The sequence below is a fragment of the Dermacentor silvarum genome, chromosome 10 (assembly GCF_013339745.2).
Source record: "Dermacentor silvarum isolate Dsil-2018 chromosome 10, BIME_Dsil_1.4, whole genome shotgun sequence".
Lineage (NCBI taxonomy): Eukaryota > Metazoa > Arthropoda > Arachnida > Ixodida > Ixodidae > Dermacentor > Dermacentor silvarum.
This window is the reverse complement of record NC_051163.1, coordinates 108,130,678-108,148,641: the sequence shown is the minus strand read 5'-3', so window position 1 is coordinate 108,148,641 and position 17,964 is coordinate 108,130,678. Positions and strand designations below refer to the sequence as shown.

Genomic DNA, 17,964 nt, shown 5'->3' with positions numbered 1-17,964 from the left:
CCAAATACCTTGGTATATAGATAAAAGAAGAAGACAGATATCTAGAGAGACAGGAAAAAACAATAATAGCGAAAAGGGAAGACAAATGCGGCCATAATGAAACACAGAGCGCTATGGCACGGCCGCTGGATAATGGCTATGGGGATACAATACGTACGACGTGCTCCCGGGTATGTGAAAGGTGTAACGCCCCCAGGGCCTACATTTGGAAATGCGGTCGTTTGCTTGAAGTCAGAGGTACAATCAGGACTAGACGGTAACCAAAGGTCAGTGGGACGCCTCGCACTGGGCGCTCAGGGGTTCAAGATGCCTTAGAACGCGTAGTTATAAAGCGAGGTACACCAAGGACGAAGACTTATGTACTTGCTGCGGTAAAGCTGGGAAAAGATGCAACATGTTTTATAAGAATTTGAAGAGGCTCTCACATTCTAATGTGAGAGAAACTGGAAACCCAGCTGACAGTTTAAGCTCATCTGGCCTCCTTGAAGCCCTTGGATTCAGAGATAGCAGGAGGAAAGTAAACATGACCACAATAGAGATTAGTAGGTGGCGATTGGATGTCTGGCAGCAGAAAATAGGGAGACCACAAACAACGGAGGCGTACAAAAACAGAGTTTCCAATAATGGTTCCAAAAGTTTGATGCTCACAATTCTTTGCACCTCTGTGTTTTCTCAAAAAAAGGTAGCACATTAAAAAAAGGAAAAAAATAACCGACGATTACGATACTCCCTGATGCGAAATTTGAGCGCAGCTCTATACGTGTTTTCATTTCGCGATTTATTGGCTGGCGCGGACAACCTGTCTCGTGTAGCACGTTGCAAACGGAGCGAAGTGTTGCAAAACAATAAACACTCAAGCACAACGATAGCGGCGAGCAGAGACTGTGATCATTCAATCGCTTATTTGGAACACTCAATCACTTATTTAGGCAAACATATAGAACTAGTTAATGAACACAAAATCCTTGGAGTAATATTTTCATGTCATTTGAGTTGGGATGCTCATTTTAATAACCTTCGAAACAAGTTTTCTGCAGTTGCCGGTGTGCTATCTCGCTGTAGAGCTTACATGCCGACAAAAGCCAAGCTACAAATTTATCATGCATTGTTCACCTCGCAATTTAATTATTGTAGTTTAGTATGGGCAACCACAACGCAAACTAACATAAATAAAATAGTTACATTACAAAAGGCGCTTCTTCGACACATTGCTAATATCGAACCCCGATCAACAACAAAAGCATTGTCACAAACATATCAAATCGTATGGGTAGATCGATAATATGAATATCGTCTTTTACAAATGTTCTATTTTGCAGGAAAAGAATGTAGAGATTTTCTTTCATCGCTAGCGACCTTGCAACACCATGACATACCTGTGCATCTCAGAAAGCCTGAACCTTGGCTCGTACCGCGCTTTCGCACCGAATATAAGTTGCAATCTACTAAACACAATTTGCCGAAAATTCTAAATAATCATGTTCATGCTACTAATTTCTCTCGTAAACATTTGAAGATGTATTTCGTTAACCTGTAAACATATATATTCATGTATAACAATGTATATAACATGACCATGTTTTTGTCTTTTTTTTGTTTTATTTGTACAAAAATGTCTGTTGTTGAATCTTACATATCCTGTCATAAGCATGCATCTGAGTTGTAAATTTGTTAATTTGTCTTTGTTTAGTAATTTTTTTTGCTTTAGTTTTATACCAAAAATGTTACTGTTATCGCTGTGCCATGTGCAACGCCTCCTGGGTCCAGTCAAACTGCTGACAGCAGCTTTTAGCCCCGGAGGACGTTTCTAGTCTGTACTTGAAGAAGAATAAACTTGAACTTGATCGCAGAAAATTTGATCTCAGGTTGAAGCGCGGCGGCTTTTATGCATGACTCGTAGAACGTTCCAGAGTAATCGCTGGTGCCCTTGACGCATCCAGAAAGCACTACATAACTCGCATCGCGCAGACATTACAAAAAGCTTTCGTGACGACAGCCAACTGATAGACCTATCGATAACATTCGAGAAACTTCTGATACATACAGGCGCGTCGTGCGTCGAGGGATAACGTTTAACACTTGTTAGCCGATGAAGCGCAGTGACCTAAGAAAGATAGAGAAGTGAACAGAGGACGCACGTTACTCTGGTGCCCTCTCGCAGCGATTGTCGGCACTACGCTTTTATCTTTCATCCTTCGCTGCTGTGGTCGTTCGCTAGGTTACGCCGCCGACACACGCCGTAGGAATGGGCCATTAAGAGCGGCGCACTGATAAGAACAAGAGCTTGGTGGCGCCGATGTGGGCTTTAGCTGACACCGGTGTCTGGCTGCTCGTTTCAACGGAACCGAAGGGCTGCGTCGCCGGCTGTTAGTGATTATTCATCATCGCCGCCGGCGTCCTTTGTCCATATGACCTCAGTCTAGGGGCGATCGTCTTCTTAAAGAAATAACGCATTTTATCGTCCCCAACGCCCTCGTTAATGCGAATGCTTCGGGGATCCCATGCAGACTGCATTTGCTCCTACTCGTTGACACATGATACATACCACGCCGTCAGCTTTCGCAGCCATAGAAACTCGTAGCTGACCTCCAACGTAGAGACTGTCAAACGAGACGTGAGAAAGGAAAATTACAAATTAGTGGCAAAAATCACGCAAAGTGGTTGTCTCTTCGAGTGAGGTACACGTTAAGTAATCTTTATTTTATAATCGATATTAAATACGTTTGAAAGCATATTCAGAGCTCCGATGCAGGTTGCGTCGTTAACTGTTTTTCGCGCAAGCGTAGATGCCCCCGTCTGTCAAATCGGCAAGATTGTTTGTCGCTGCGAGGGAAGCGAGCGCCGCAGCAAGTAGGCGCCACGGAGGTGACGAAGAGAATTGCTGCGTTCGCGCGATTTCCGTTTGTGGTTCGATGCCGCTATGCTCGCTGTGCATGTTCGCGGCTTCTCATCTTTGCACATGCGAGCGCTCGCACCGAGACGCTGCGGCGTTCCCGCGTGCAAAGATAATATTAATTAATTATTATTATCTTTGCACGCGGGAACGCCGCAGCGTCTCGGTGCGAGCGCTCGCATGTCATCTCCGCTCCTGCATTTTTTGTGCCTGCCCAAAAACCCCAAACGCCCTGATTTCCTGACTGGACCTATGTGAGTGTTATCCTCACTTCCCGGCAGTTATTTCTGTCAATTCCGACGTGCCTTAAGTGAGCTCCAGCCCTTTTTAAGGCTCTCGGCTGGCCGTCTCGCTGCACAGCCTAAATCCGCCTACCATGAGCGAAGGAACGCAGCGTGACGCAGCTGGCGTCGATGGCGCACGCAGCTGGCGCGACATCCACGATAGCCCCTCAAGACAACGTCAACATCCTTCGGTACCAGGAAACCATGCGGTGGCTTAGAAGACGCAATCAAGAGCAGAACCGAAGCCCCCGCCGCTGCCGCTCAGCGATTATAAAATCATCCTAAGAGTTCGCGGGGGCCTGAACTGCGCCATGACCCATCCATGCATCCTCAGACAAATCATTCTCAAGGCTGCGGGACTGCCTATCTCCGACAGCAATAGTTCTAATCTAATTCAGGTCAACACCGTCAACCATACCGTTCTAATCAGCACACCAGACATGGCTCGTGCCTATCTCTACCGCAACATCCAGAATCTGCAATTCAATGGTACCCCTCATGAAGTCGCTACCCATGTCGCCGATCCCGTCGATACCTGCAGAGGAAGCATTCGCTTGCCCTAGATTACTCAGAAGACGACATCGCTTCCGCAGATGCAACCAAACACTGAATATTGGGGGTGCACGACGCCTGGGCAATACTGAGACCATCCTGGTCATACTGCAAGGCAAAATAATCCCTTTCTACATCAACAACGACCGTTGTGCACTTCGATGCCGCCCCTTCAGACAGAAGGTAGAAGCCTGCACCCGATGCCGCGACATTGGTCATCGCCAGGACGTCTGCACCAATGACACCGGCACCTCTGCCCCAAGTGCGGAATGAAAGACGCACCCATGGACCACGAATATGACCCCATCTGTGTTGTGCGCAACGGAAACCACCCAACCATGCAGCTCCTCGCTCAAGGAAACAAAGATTCAAGCCGTGCCCTACACATACCTGGCACAAACAAGACACTTCACCCACCAGCCGAACTCCGTCTCCACCGCACTCACGACTCAAATCAGCAAAGATGTCGCAGCAAAAGCAAGGAACCCGAGCCACGCTCCGCAATCCAAGACGTCGCCTGGCCAGCCCTATCGCCAAGCCCTCCTCTCGCCAACTCCTCACGCAACCTACCCCAGACAGGCTGGGCTAAGGTAGCCTCTACCCGCTGCTCCTCAATTGAGACTTCTAACACTGAAACCCTCCTTCTTGAAGAAAATGCAATTCTAAAAGCTGAAATTCGAAGACTTAAACTGGAACGCCATTCAATCAACAACTCAAACACCTACCCCTAAATCCACCCCTTCGATAAATCAACCATCAGCCCTACCTGAACCCTCTTCACATCGCCCTATAGATACTAGCCCCTCCGCAGAACGGGAACTGCTTCACCTACCCCCCCCCCCCCCCCAGCAAACGTAACACTCCGAGCACTCCGCGACCAGAGGAGGCCATGGACGAGACAATCTTCATACATAATGACAGGCTCACCGCGTTGGAGACTAAATTCTACATTATACACACCGCAGTTGCAGAAAATCAATCCAGATTGCACAGCGAAGAATGAAAAGCACGACAAATTTATTGATTTCATACAAGCGTTCAACAAGCTACAAGTTGGATAGCTTGAGTCACTGCGAACCATCCTAACATAGCTGAACCTGCTCCATCCGCCTCTCTACTTAACAATGGCAAATAACCCGACTCGCTCTGAGTTTGAAGTGTGGCAATGGAACTGTAGGGGGTTCCGAAAAAAGAACGCACACCTCCAACAGTTTTTGCCTCCTCCTCTTCTATTCCTCCAGCTGTCATTGCGTTTCAGCAAACTCGTGAACCATTCAGCTTCCCAGGCTATAATGTCTGTCAGAGCAATAAGGTGTCCCGGCCTGACACGGCAATCCTTATGCAAAAACACCTCACCGCCGATCACTCCCAATTCGACAGCGTCGATATAGAGCATGATTTCCTGGAAATTATTCCTCGCAAAAATAACGCATCTTGTCTTTACATTCTCAATATCTATAGTCTTCAGCGATACAAACATCACCGCATTGACTCCCAATTAGCACAAGACATTGCCGCTGCCACCCACCTTAACTCTTGGTGATTTCAATGCACCCAACCAGTTGTGGGGTCACTCCGTTTCTACTCCTAAGGGCAGAGCCCTATGGATCCACATACAAGACCACAGACTCACATTTCATAACGACATCGATGCACCAAGTAGGCCAGACAACAGCACAGCCAAGGACACCTCCCCCGACCTTACCCTTACACACAGAATTCAACACGTCACATGGCATAACTCACGAGTTAACTTCGGTAGCGACCACTACATAATTACCGCCACAATACATTTCAAACACAGACCCTTTGCACCCAAACCCCTGAGCCTTACCAACTGGGACAAATTTCGAGAACACCGCCAGATATCAGCGCCCACAAACATCCAAGACATCTCGGAATGGGTTCAGCAACTTCACTCAGACGCCCAGGCGCACACTACCACTATGCACCCGAAACCGCCCTCACTACGGTTGATGCCAAGCTTCTACATATGTGAGAAGCCAAGCAGTCTCTTCTCAAGTGGTGGAAGAGGTGACGGCACAACCGAAGGCTAAGACTCTGAATTAACAAATTAAACCTGCAGATCCAGGAGTACGCCACACAACTGGCCTGCCAGCAGTGGGGCCAGGTATGTGAAAGCATGCATGGCAACTTTGACAACAAGCGTACATGGCAACTCTTGCGACACTTATTAGACCCTACCACATCGCGCACACACCGCAACAACAGCATAAAGAAACTGTTAAATGCACACAAAAACAATCTCAACGGACTCTTCGACGACCTCCGCCATAAACACCTACCTCCCACTCAGATGTTTGACATGCCAAAGTACACTGGCGAACCCAACGAGCGACTAAGCACTGCTATCACGGAAGCAGCGGTTCGCCATGCCCTAGCCACTTTGCAAACAATTTCAGCACCATGCCCGGAATTTACTAGCAACAAACTGCTCCGCAATCTAGACGACAACTCGGTCACAGCCATCACGGCGTATTCAATTACTGCTTTGGCACTGGCACCCTCCCTAGTTAGTGGAAAGATGCCAGGCTAATTTTCATCCCAAAGCCAAACAAACCTTTGAACCTCAGACGTATATCACTAACCTCTTCTATTGGTAAAACACTTGAACACGTCATCCTCAACCACCTCAGTAAATACATGGACGACAGCAATCTTTATTCATCAGAAATGGTGGGTTTTCGAATATATCTCTCATGCCAAGATGTCATGCTTCGAATGAAGCATGACATCGTTATACCCAATAACAGTCTAGATACGCAAGCAATTCTAAGTCTGGACCTCCACGGAGCATTCAATAACGTTTCACATTCCGCCATCCTCCGAGAGCCTAATCGCATTGGGGTTGGCGGAAAGACTTATGACTACATAGGTACCTTCTTCACGAACTGTAGCGCAACCATACATATAGGCACAGAGAACTCCTCCTCGTACGCTTCGGGCAGTTACGGCACGCCCTAAGGCTCATGCTCTCCCCTTTTCTTTCTAATCTATGATGCCCTTGGCGCGAACATTGACGACCTATTCGTGATCTAAAGTTTTCGCTCTACGCTGGCTGCATCACTCTTTGGACGACTGGCTGCTCTGACGGAGAGATTCAAGACACTCTGCAGGCCGCAGCCAGCACGGTCGTGGATCATGCATAGGGCTATGAATCTCGCATATTCCCCATAAAAATCACAGCTGCTTCTCCTGCCATCCCACCGAGTGGCCGAAAAACACATATCTAACATACAGGTCATCCTAAACCACACCCCTGTTACTAGAGTGGACAGGCTCCGGGTGCTTGGTTTGCACATTCAAAGCCCCCCCCCCCCCCCCCCCCAACCGGCTCAACACATACACCCTACATACACTCCGCACCACAGTTGATCACACACTGCGCCTTCTAGGGCAGGTCTCCAATAGACATGGCGGACTAAAGGAGGTCAAACTCCTCCGCTTGGTCCAGGCCTTCGTTATCTGTAATATTACATTCGTAACACCCTATCTACACTTCGTTAAATCAGAATCAGATCAGATAGACACTCTTTTACGCAATATACATAAGTTCGCTGTGGGGGTCTCCATACGGACCTCCACTGAAAGGCTCATGCTTACTGGCACCTTCAACGCACTTGCTGAACTCACAGACGCCCATCTCACATCCCTTTATAGTAGACTTTCTAAGACTGTAACAGGCCGACCCATTCTACAAACTTTCTATCACTCCGGCACCCGTCACCAAGACTAAATACACTATTCCACATCACATACAGGAGAACCTCTACATCCCCCCACTTCCAAAAAACATGCACCCTGTGCACCACAAACAGCGCAGGATGCAGTGAGCTAAGGCTCTCCAAAAACAATTCTCCTCCTCAAAAGATGTGCTCTATGTTGATGCCGTTGATTATGGGAACAGGAATCAGTATGCAATATCAGTCGTCAACTCTCACGGCCAGGCCACTGCTGCCGCCTCCATTCCTGGCTCTTTCTCGGAGGAAGCAGAGGAGGCGGCCACAGCCTCACAATGCCAAGGTCATCAGTTATCGTTAGCGACTCAAAAACAGCCATACATAACTTCGGAGCGGGCACGGTCTGTAAGCCAGCCCTTTACCTCCTTTTGGACCATCATTTCTGCCAAACTATAGCATTAATCTGGACACACGCGCATGCGGGCCTTGCCGGAAATGAGGCGGCTCATGCCAGTGCCCGAGGATTTAAGGTTCGGGCGCGAGCATCAGATGTGTCGGACCTTGGTACGGAGGAGGCGCCGTTCACAGCGCGGGATCGGCTTATTACCTACCACGACATCTGCACGCACTACCGATTAGAGCATTTAACCTTTCCGCCGCTCATGCGCAAATCCCTTCGCAGGTGCGAAGTTCTGTAGCGACAGCTGCTGGCGCGCACCTTTCCCTCCCCTTACCTCCTCCACCGCATTCATCCCTCCATTTACCTTTCTCCCTCTTGTAAATTCTGCGTCTCTCCCAGAGCAGACTTAAACCACATCATGTGGGGGCGCCCTAAGCACCCCCTTCCCTCTTTCCTCAAACAATTCATGTCTAGTGAGAAGCGGTGGGAGGCAGCCTTGCGCAGCTTGATGCCCGACCTTCAGGAGGCCATCCTGGAGTGGGCTGAGGTGATAGAGGAGGCCTACTTCAAGCAGTTTTCTGTTGCAAGAGGGATAAATAAAGTTTTTCATCTATTCATTCATTCATTCATTCTTTGCATGCGTAGTAATATGCGCTTTCGCTGTGGCACACCAGGCATCGCAGCATCGAGACAGAGGCGAGTTCGAGATGAATGTAGCGTCCACGACCGCGTTCGCACCCTTTCCGTTTGCACTTCGACGCCGCGGTGTTCGTTGTGCATGTTTGCGGCGTCCATACGCTTGCGCGTAACCCGCGTACAGTATAACAAGTGAGACGTACGTCATTGCAACCTTTTTGACTGATACTGGATAACCACCACGTTGTCGCACGCGGTCCTTCAGCAACGCACGATAACCACTACGGATATCCCCTTTAATGCTTCGCTGTAAAATGAGGAAGCAGTATAGTATCAGACTTTTACAGCGAAGCCGTTTACCTCTAGCCCCCCCCCCCCCCCCCCATATGCATCCGCCACAAGCTTTTCCACGGTAGGTACCCTGGGCCCTGGAGCCGATACGATTGGACAGGATTGTGCACGTGGTCTGCGCTTGTGTGGTTATAACGTCACGCGCGTCGTAGGTACCGCCGCGGCTGCAGCAGCGGTTGCGGCGACGCAGGCGAGGTGCGGTTCCCACGGGAGCCCTTGTGCGGCGTGATGTGGCGCCGTATGAAAAAACAAATGTACGATTTCATAATGTACGCAACTTAAACAGCTTCGCTGGTAATCCGTACCCATATGAATGTTGCGGTCCCATGGAGCTTTTTTAAAAATTTTCTTTTAAGAAGTCGCGAAAAAATGAAAACCCAAATAATTCGCTTACAGGTTTTGACATCAGTGGATATGAACTGCTGAGCATCGTCGCCGATACGTACGAAGAGCTGGGCATTTGGCAACATCGCTGGCAGGGTGATGGCTCGACTAATTGCGTCATTGACGGCTACGGGGATTTACGCATGAAAGCAGTGACGTCACGACGAACGGCGGCGAACAAGACGCATGACTACGTGGACAAGGCGTACGTGTGGACGGTTGACACTCCCCGCAGCATCCGTCGATTCCTGAGGTATGCTTTGTTTGTATTATTCACCATGTTCCAGTGTAAATACGTTGGTAAGTAGTAGCCCAATTAGGGCTATTAAAGTGATCTTACTCTTAGAAGGTATATCATGGTGACAGTTTAAAAGTCAGCTCTTCAACATACACCGGGACCTCAGAGTTTTCCAGGGTTTCTTAATTCCACCCCCGTCATAATAAGGCCATCATCGTAGCCACGAATAGGACTCTTGAAACTGAGTGCAGCAGCGCACAACACTCTCAGAGCCACTGCAGAGGCGGTTCGTTCAGGACAGTGTTTCGCAGTGACAGTGTATTTAAGACCTGGCGAAGCCCGGAACTCTTCAATCATACAACTTGGGAAACTCGCTATTGGCCGCGAGATCGAGGAAAGTCACCACCTAGCGGGCATTGGACGAACCACGGATAGTGTTGATTGCCCCATGCGTCATTCGTCTGCTAAGCCCTACATACGTATAGGGCTTAGAACATGAATGACGCATGGGGCAATAAAATTTACATGTGCGCGTACGCCATGCATATCTTTAAAGACCATTACTTCCATAGCTGTAGCACGGCCGTAAAAGCTGGTCTGTATTTCTTGATCTAGAGAAGCAGTTCCGTATAAACCGCATGCACGCGATATTGCGCGCGACAGCGACAAGCGACGCGATGGAGATGGCTGTCGCGTTCGTTCGTCGTCTGGAAGGTACGCATGCTGAGCGGCGACATTGAGCGACACCTCCCCGGTGTTGCCGGCGGCATGAGGGCAGCAAACACGCGCCGAAACTGGCGTGACGCGTGCTTTATTACCTTAAGTTGATGTGTTTTACTGTAAAGAGCAGCACAAATATTGCTCAAGGTCTTGCACTGGGTTGTTATCCTAGCGGCAATCGGTAGTACTTCACTGATTCCGGCTTCGCGCTATTGGCTATTCGCTCATAGCACTTCCTGGCGACGAGCGACGAATTCTGATTTCCAAAACCGAGCGATCGAGCGAGCAGAATGAGCGATCTGTTCGCGCGACGGCCCGTTTCATCGCTCGAAGCCGTCGCTCGTCGTCGTTACCCACAAAATGGCTCTCATGCGGTCAACATCAGTAACTGATGACGTCGAGCGCGCGACGTGCCTGTCACACCCCTTTCGGCACAGTCACGTCAATCATATTGACGCAAGACAAAACCGTCTTTAAATAACGCGCGTAGGTTCGTGCGCCCTCCAAGAGGACAACGGCGTATTAGTGAAAACAACAAATACGAAGACGTAATGGCACGTGCATTCGCCGCACGCACGGGGATATATGTGACCGTTGTCAAAAAAGAAGAGGAAGTGGAGCGCCGCTCGAGGAAAAGAAGGCTTCTTGATCTCCTGCTTGGAACGCTGAAGTTATTCAATTTATTTACTTGCTGGGCACAAGTTAGCCCCAATAAATAGTTACCCTAGAAGTCCTTGAGTCATTCGTTACAATTCTGGTGGAGGTGCGGGGTATGATTTCCAGCCCCATTCGAGTTGAAGAAAGCAGCCCGGAGCCACGCCAACTCGGACCCAACGAGCTCACGCCTGTCCACCAGCGCACGAGCCGTCGCCTACGTGGTGAGCGACCCGAGTTTTCCCTTTTGCCGGAGCCAACTAGAATAGCAGCAGCAGCCAATACCGAAATGACATCCCAGACCGCCTCAACCCGCGTCGTCGTTGATCAGCCGATGACGCCTAAGCCTTTCCACGGCGACACTTTTGAAGACGCCGAGGACTGGTTAGAAGGCTTTGAGCGTGTGGCGGTGGAATGAAGACCGGAAGCGCCGCAACGTTTATTTCGCGTTGCAAGACTCTGCACGAACGTGGTTTGAAAACCATGAAGCTGCCCTCCGGTCGTGGGATGACTTCCGACGGGAGCTGCTGGCTACGTATTCGAGCACAGACCGCGGAGAAAGAGCTGAAGCCGCTTTGCAAGCAAGAAGCCAACAAAACAACGAAAGCGTGGCAATGTATGTCGAAGATATGTCCCGCTTATTTCGCCGGGCCGATGCAAGCATGAGCGAGGACAAGAAGCTTCGGCATCTGAGGCGCGGTGTGAAGCAGGAGCTTTTTGCCGGGTTGGTTCGAAGCCCTCCACGCACCGTTGCCGAATTCCGCGCCGAGGCGACAACTATGGAAAGGACACTCCAACAGCGAGCGAGGCTCTACAACCGCGATATGAATATCGCCTCTGTGGACGCCATATCAGCGGTGTTCGGGAACGGCGTTGATGTCTTACGAGAACTCGTAAGGTCTGTGGTTCGAGAAGAGCTCCAAAGGCAACAGCTGAACAATGGCCCTACAGCCGTCTCTTCATTGGCAGAAGTGGTTCTTGAAGAAGTGAGACAAGCAGTCCGCGAACAGCACCCACAAGCACAGCCACAAGTGTCACCAGTAGTACGGCCGACAGTACCGTACGCCGAGGTGCTCAGAGCAACGCCTGGACGTACTTTCGTCACGGCGCCTACCCTTGTACCCGAACCTCAGTTCGCGCCACCTCCGCCTGAGACGAGATTGCAGAAGGCTGACATATGGCGCACTCCGGATAGGGTCCCACTGTGCTACCACTGCGGCGAAACTGGTCATCTCTACCGGATGTGCGAGTACCGCAGAGCGGGACTTCGGGGTTTTTCCGTAAACGCTCCATGCCCAAGAAACGGTGAACGCCCTTTTGAAATCCGGGAGCATTTGTCAATGCGCCAAAGCCCTCATGCTTCACAGCAACACCAACCTCGGTCAACCGTACCACTGCGGTATCGATCACCGAGTCCGCGTCCATCCTCCAGCTCCCCGAGGCGAAGTTCCCAAAGCCCGCGTCGGGAAAACTAATACCGGCGACCTGTGGAGGTAAGGCCGCTGTCGACGCAAGAACAGAGCCTCCAGCGCTGACCCCGAAATGTAACGACAGACGCGAGAGCAGTTGCGGAAACAGTGACGTTACGTCCGATTTGTGTGTGGTTGTAGACGGCTACGAAATTACTGCTTTAATAGGCACAGGCGCAGACCATTCAGTTATGAGTAAAGAACTTGCCAGAAGACTGAAGAAAGTGCTGACTCCTTGGAGAGGACCGCAAATTCGAACAGCTGGAGGACACCTTATCGACCCGGTGGGCAGGTGCACTTCCAGAATTGGAATACGTGGCTTCACATACGTCGCTACTTTCATTGTCCTGTCAGAATGCTCGAGAGATTTAATTATTGGAATGGACTTTTTGCAGGCGAACGGTGCAGTAATCAACTTGCTGGAATCTTGTGTGTCGTTCTCAACGAAGCACGCCATCGCTACGTTCGAGTGTGAAGAACAATTTGATGCGCTCCAGATTATAGACGACGACGTCACGATACTCCCAAGATCCAGCATAGCTGTCGCCGTAAGAAGCAACGTATTCAGCGACTATGAAGGAATTTCAGACAGTAACATTGGACTCTTACTCGAAAAAGGGGTCTGTATGGCCAGAGGTCTTGTTCGGCTGCGTGGTGGGTGTTCGAATGTCTTTGTCACTAATTTTGGAAATGAAGTCCAGCACATTGCGAAGGGAACTGTGATTGCCCGCCTTAATGATTATGTCCAGAATATGGATTTGAACTTTTCCGAGGCTGCACCACTCAAGTCTGACAACTTAGACTTCATACTTGCATCCATCAAGATCGAAGCAGCACTATCGCCGACCCAGAAGCAGCAAATAGAAAGCCTTATACGAGAATTCGCCACGTGTTTCTCAACGTCATCCAAAGTCTAGAGAACATCCATCGCCAAACACCGTATCATTGTCGACGAAGCTGTCAGGCCTATTTGTCAGCATCCCTACCGAGTGGCACCGAAGGAGAGAGATGTCATCAGAAACCAAGTTGAAGAAATGCTGAGAGACGACGTAATTCAACCGTCGACCAGCCCGTGGGCTTCGCTCGTAGTACTGGTAAAGAAAAAGGATCAGACCTTGCGTTTCTGCGTGGATTACCGAAAGTTAAATTTTGTCACAAAGCGGGATGTTTATCCACTTCCGAGGATTGATGACACCCTTGATAGACTACCGGATGCGAAATTATTTTCCTCTCTCGACCTCAAAAGTGGATACTGGCAGATAGAAGTGGACGAAAGAGATCGTGAGAAGACAGCGTTCGTCACACCAGACGGGTTATACGAATTCACGGTACTTCCGTTCGGCCTCTGTTCCGCACCTGCCACATTTCAGCGGATGATGAACACTGTACTATCCGGGTTAAAGTGGCAGTCCTGTCTCGTTTATCTTGACGATGTCGTGATTTTTTCTACCACCTTTGATCAGCATGTGGAACGACTACGGACTGTGCTCAACGCTATTATTTCAGGAGGGCTGACGATAAAGCCACAAAAATGTCACTTCGGCTTCCATGAGCTCCTTTTCCTTGGCCATGTGATTAGTTCTGAAGGCATCCGTCCTGACCCTGAAAAGACCGCAGCAGTAGAAAAGTTTCCTAGACCAACGGATAAAAAGGCCGTCAGACGATTTTGAGGACTTTGTGCCTATTACAGACGTTTCGTCAAAAACGTTTCGAAGATTGCCGAGCCGTTAACGCGATTGACGAAAGAAGACGTACCTTTTATTTGGCTAAGTGAACAAGAAGATGCATTCAATGAGCTACGACGCCGACTTCAAGACCACGCGGTTCTTGCGCACTGTGATGACGAAGCGGAAACAGACATCCACACGGACGCAAGCAATTTCGGGCTTGGTGCCGTCCTCGTTCAGTGGCAAAACGGAGATGAAAGAGTGATTACATACGCTAGCCGCACTCTTTCGAGGGCTGAAACTAACTACTCTACAACGGAAAAGGAATTTCTTGCAGTAATATGGGCCATAGGAAAATTCCGACCATACTTATACGGTAGGCCGTTCCGAGCAATCAGCTACCATCACTCGTTGTGCTGGCTTGCAAACCTGAAGGATCCTTCTGGGCGACTTGCTAGATGGAGTCTGAGGCTGCAGGAATACGACATAACGGTCGTGTATAGATCTGGTCGCAAGCACAGTGATGCTGATTGCTTGTCACGTGCTCCGGTCGAGTCTGCTCCTGTGGAAGATGGACACAACTTTCCGTTTCTTGGAGCCGTGACCACGTCTGAGGTGGCCAAACATCAACAGTCTGACGCCGAGATGCTTCTACTCATCAGGCACCTGGAAGGACACCCCGTCCATGTTCCGCGAGTTTTCAAACGGGGATTATCATCGTATGTGATGAGAAATAACGTCCTCTACAAAAGAAATTTTGAGCACAGCACAGAGAAATTCTTACTCGCCGTTCCTTCATCCTTGCAATCCGAAATCTTGGAAGCCTGTCACGATGACCCATCCGCAGGACACCTCGGAGTGACTAGAACATTCGCTTGAATTCATGCTAAGTACTACTGGCCAAAGCTATTGGGTTCGGTGCAGCATTATGTGAGAACATGTCGGGATTGCCAAAGACGCAAGACGCCTCCATTGAAACCCGCAGGCCTCCTCCAACCAATAGAACCCCCAGAAGCCCCATTCGAACAAGTAGGAATGGACTTGCTTGGACCATTTCCGACATCGTCATCAGGGAAACGATGGATTGTAGTGGCGACTGATTACCTAACCCGATATGCCGAGACAGCCTCTCTAATCAGTGCTACAGCCATTGAAGTGGCTGAATTCTTTGTCACCAACGTGGTACTACGACATGGTGCCCCTGCAGTTATTATCACGGACCGAGGAACTGCATTCACAGCGGATTTGACGCAGTCCATCATGCAACTAACTCATACCAGCCACAGGAAAACAACTGCCTATCACCCTCAAACAAATGGGTTGACCGAGCGAACAGGACGCTGACTGATATGTTGTCAATTTACGTAGACTTAGAGCACCGTACATGGGACAAGATACTACCATATGCAACATTCGCTTACAATACCGCATTGCAAGAGACCACTCAAGTGACGCCATTTCAGCTTGTTTTTGGCCGAACAGTTACCACACCCTTAGATGCAATGCTGCCGGTAAACGACAGTGCAGAACAAAACCCTGAAATCGGCGAATTTATACAGAGGGCCGAAGAAGCACGTCAGCTGGCGCGACACCGCATTCAACAAAGACAACGCATTGACGCCGACCGGTACAACTTGCGGCGAAGAGAAGTCGAGTATGCACCAGGTGACAGAGTCTGGGTGTGGACTCCTGTACGGACGCGCGGCCTGTCCGAAAAGCTTCTGCGCCGTTATTTCGGCCCGTACCGAGTACTTCGCCGCATTAGTCCCTTAAACTACGAAGTTACACCGGAAGGACAAGCGACCTCATCACGATGCCGACGTCGCACAGAAATTGTGCATGTGGTCAGAATGAAGCCATATTATGACAGGCAGTGAATGTTCTACCAAACACCTCTACTCAGTGCCATATACCACTTTAGTATGGACAACAGCTTGTTAACAGTTTCGCCACTTTACGCATCGGGACGATGCGTTCTTGGAGGGGGAATAATGACGCAAGACAAAACCGTCTTTAAATAACGCGCGTAGGTTCGGGCGCCCTCCAAGAGGACAACGGCGTATTAGTGAAAACAACCAATAAAAAGACGTAATGGCACGTGCATTCGCCGCACGCACGGGGATATATGTGACCGTTGTTAAAGAAGAAGAAGTGGAGCGCCGCTCGAGGAAAAGAAGGCTTCTTGATCTCCTGCTTGGAACGCTGCAGTTATTCAATTTATTTACTTGCTGGGCACAAGTTAGCGCCAATAAATAGTTACCTTAGAAGTCCTTGAGTCAATCGTTACCATATAGTCCCTCCGTGTTTCGAGTAGACCACACAGAGCTTTTCCCTACATTCAAAGAGATCAAGCGGTTGCAGCGATACCTGAAAGGCCGCGCTTTAGCGAGTTGTGGCGTTGTATTGATCATGTCGCAATCTCTATGACACGACGCAACATGAACGTGGCGGCGTAATTAAAGGGACACTAAAGAGGAACAGGAAGTTCAGCTGGAATAAAATAGGGACCTTCAGGAATGCATGCAATTTTTGTTGGGTGCAAAAATATGAGCTTTTAGCGGAGAAATTCGTAAACAAACGCCCAAATATCCCTTCCTCAATTTCTCTCACCCCAGATTTGGCGCTGAAGCAGTGTCGTCACAGATTTCGTTGCTCTCAGCGAATCAGAATGCGCCATGATACGTCACCGCTTGCATAAACGGCCGAGGCGCTGGGCTGGATGCATCATGGCTGCATCCATGGTCGCTGCGTTTGCGTTCGCCGCGATGGATACCGTAGCTGCCACTGAACCTTGCAACGAAGAGCTCGCCAGGAAAGCAGGACTGCATCTCAGCGATATTCAGTGAAACGAAGCGGGTAATGATCCTCCGCGCTCGAGCGGTAGGTGTTTCCACGTGCGATGGCGGTGAGCCGCCGGCCGCGCCGGCGGAGAGCTGAGCTTCGTGTTCTTCGACATAAGGCGAGGCGTCTGGTCCGCCAGCTGACGATGTTCCCGACAGAACAAGCGTAGAAAGTTGCGCACGTACTCCGTATGGTTATTTCGTGGCTTTATTTGATGACATTAAGCACTCACCGAGCCGCCAGTTTGCTGCAGCAGGGGGCACGGGTAGGGGGTTTGATGAAGGCCGCATTAAGGGAACAGCTGCTCGACAAAAGACTGGCCTCTGGTGCCCGCCAAGATATTTTCCGAGGGCAAGAATATATACATAATCCGAGGGCGAGAAATGCAGAGAGCCCACCATCGGGTTTTCTGGCTCTATTGTCTTATCATCGGCAGAGCACAGCCATTGCGAACGCCGGGGAGCCGGGGCTCATCGCGCGGCACCACATGAAAGGACACAATCGGGTCAACACTGACGCTGCCCCTGATCAAGCGCTTTCGACCATTTATACAGCCGTCAACATTACACACACGAGGCATTTTCTGGCTGTTTCCCGCGATGTCAACGTTTTTCGAGCCACGCAGCATGCAACCGCCGAAGAGCTGGGCTTAACGGTGCCATCGTGGGAGCGGCCCGCCTCGACTTGAATTAGTCGAGCCTCAGGACTTTTGTAAATAAAAAGTTTTTATACATACACGCAACCAAACACTGTACAGCGGAACAGGAGCGCAATGATGCATGGAGCAAAAACGAAACTACGAAACTATCACGACCGGATGTACCGCCATGCCATTTTTTCTTATTTATTTAATTTTGCGCTAAATTTGTACTTCCTCGCTTGAAACGGTTTACAAAGTTGGCTAATGCTGTTTATGTACGTTTAAGGTGTATTTCATTTTGCGTTTTATTACCCGCGATACATCGCTCTCGACCAATCGCGACCAGCCTGCGTTTGTGACCCCCGACGTGACGAACGTGTAGTGCGGGAAATTCGAAGGGGCGTCAGCAGCTATCCTTCAGTTTTGCGCTATTTTCTCGCTTAATAAACATCTGTTCGCCGTAAGAATGGCCTGACTGTGATTGTTATGCTTAGCAATTCTTAGCAATTCTAAGAAATTCTTAGCAAGCACTGA

General features: G+C 49.6%; 1 protein-coding gene across 1 annotated transcript in view; it reads left to right on the top strand.

Moving 5' to 3' along the window:
- Nucleotides 1-17,964, top strand: part of LOC119431750 (dermonecrotic toxin SPH-like) — a 69,072-nt gene that overhangs the window by 38,132 nt on the left and 12,976 nt on the right. The window contains exon 5 of the mRNA XM_049658028.1: nt 9,214-9,454. Coding sequence (XP_049513985.1) covers nt 9,214-9,454 — 241 coding nt within the window. The remainder of the gene's footprint in view (nt 1-9,213; nt 9,455-17,964) is intronic.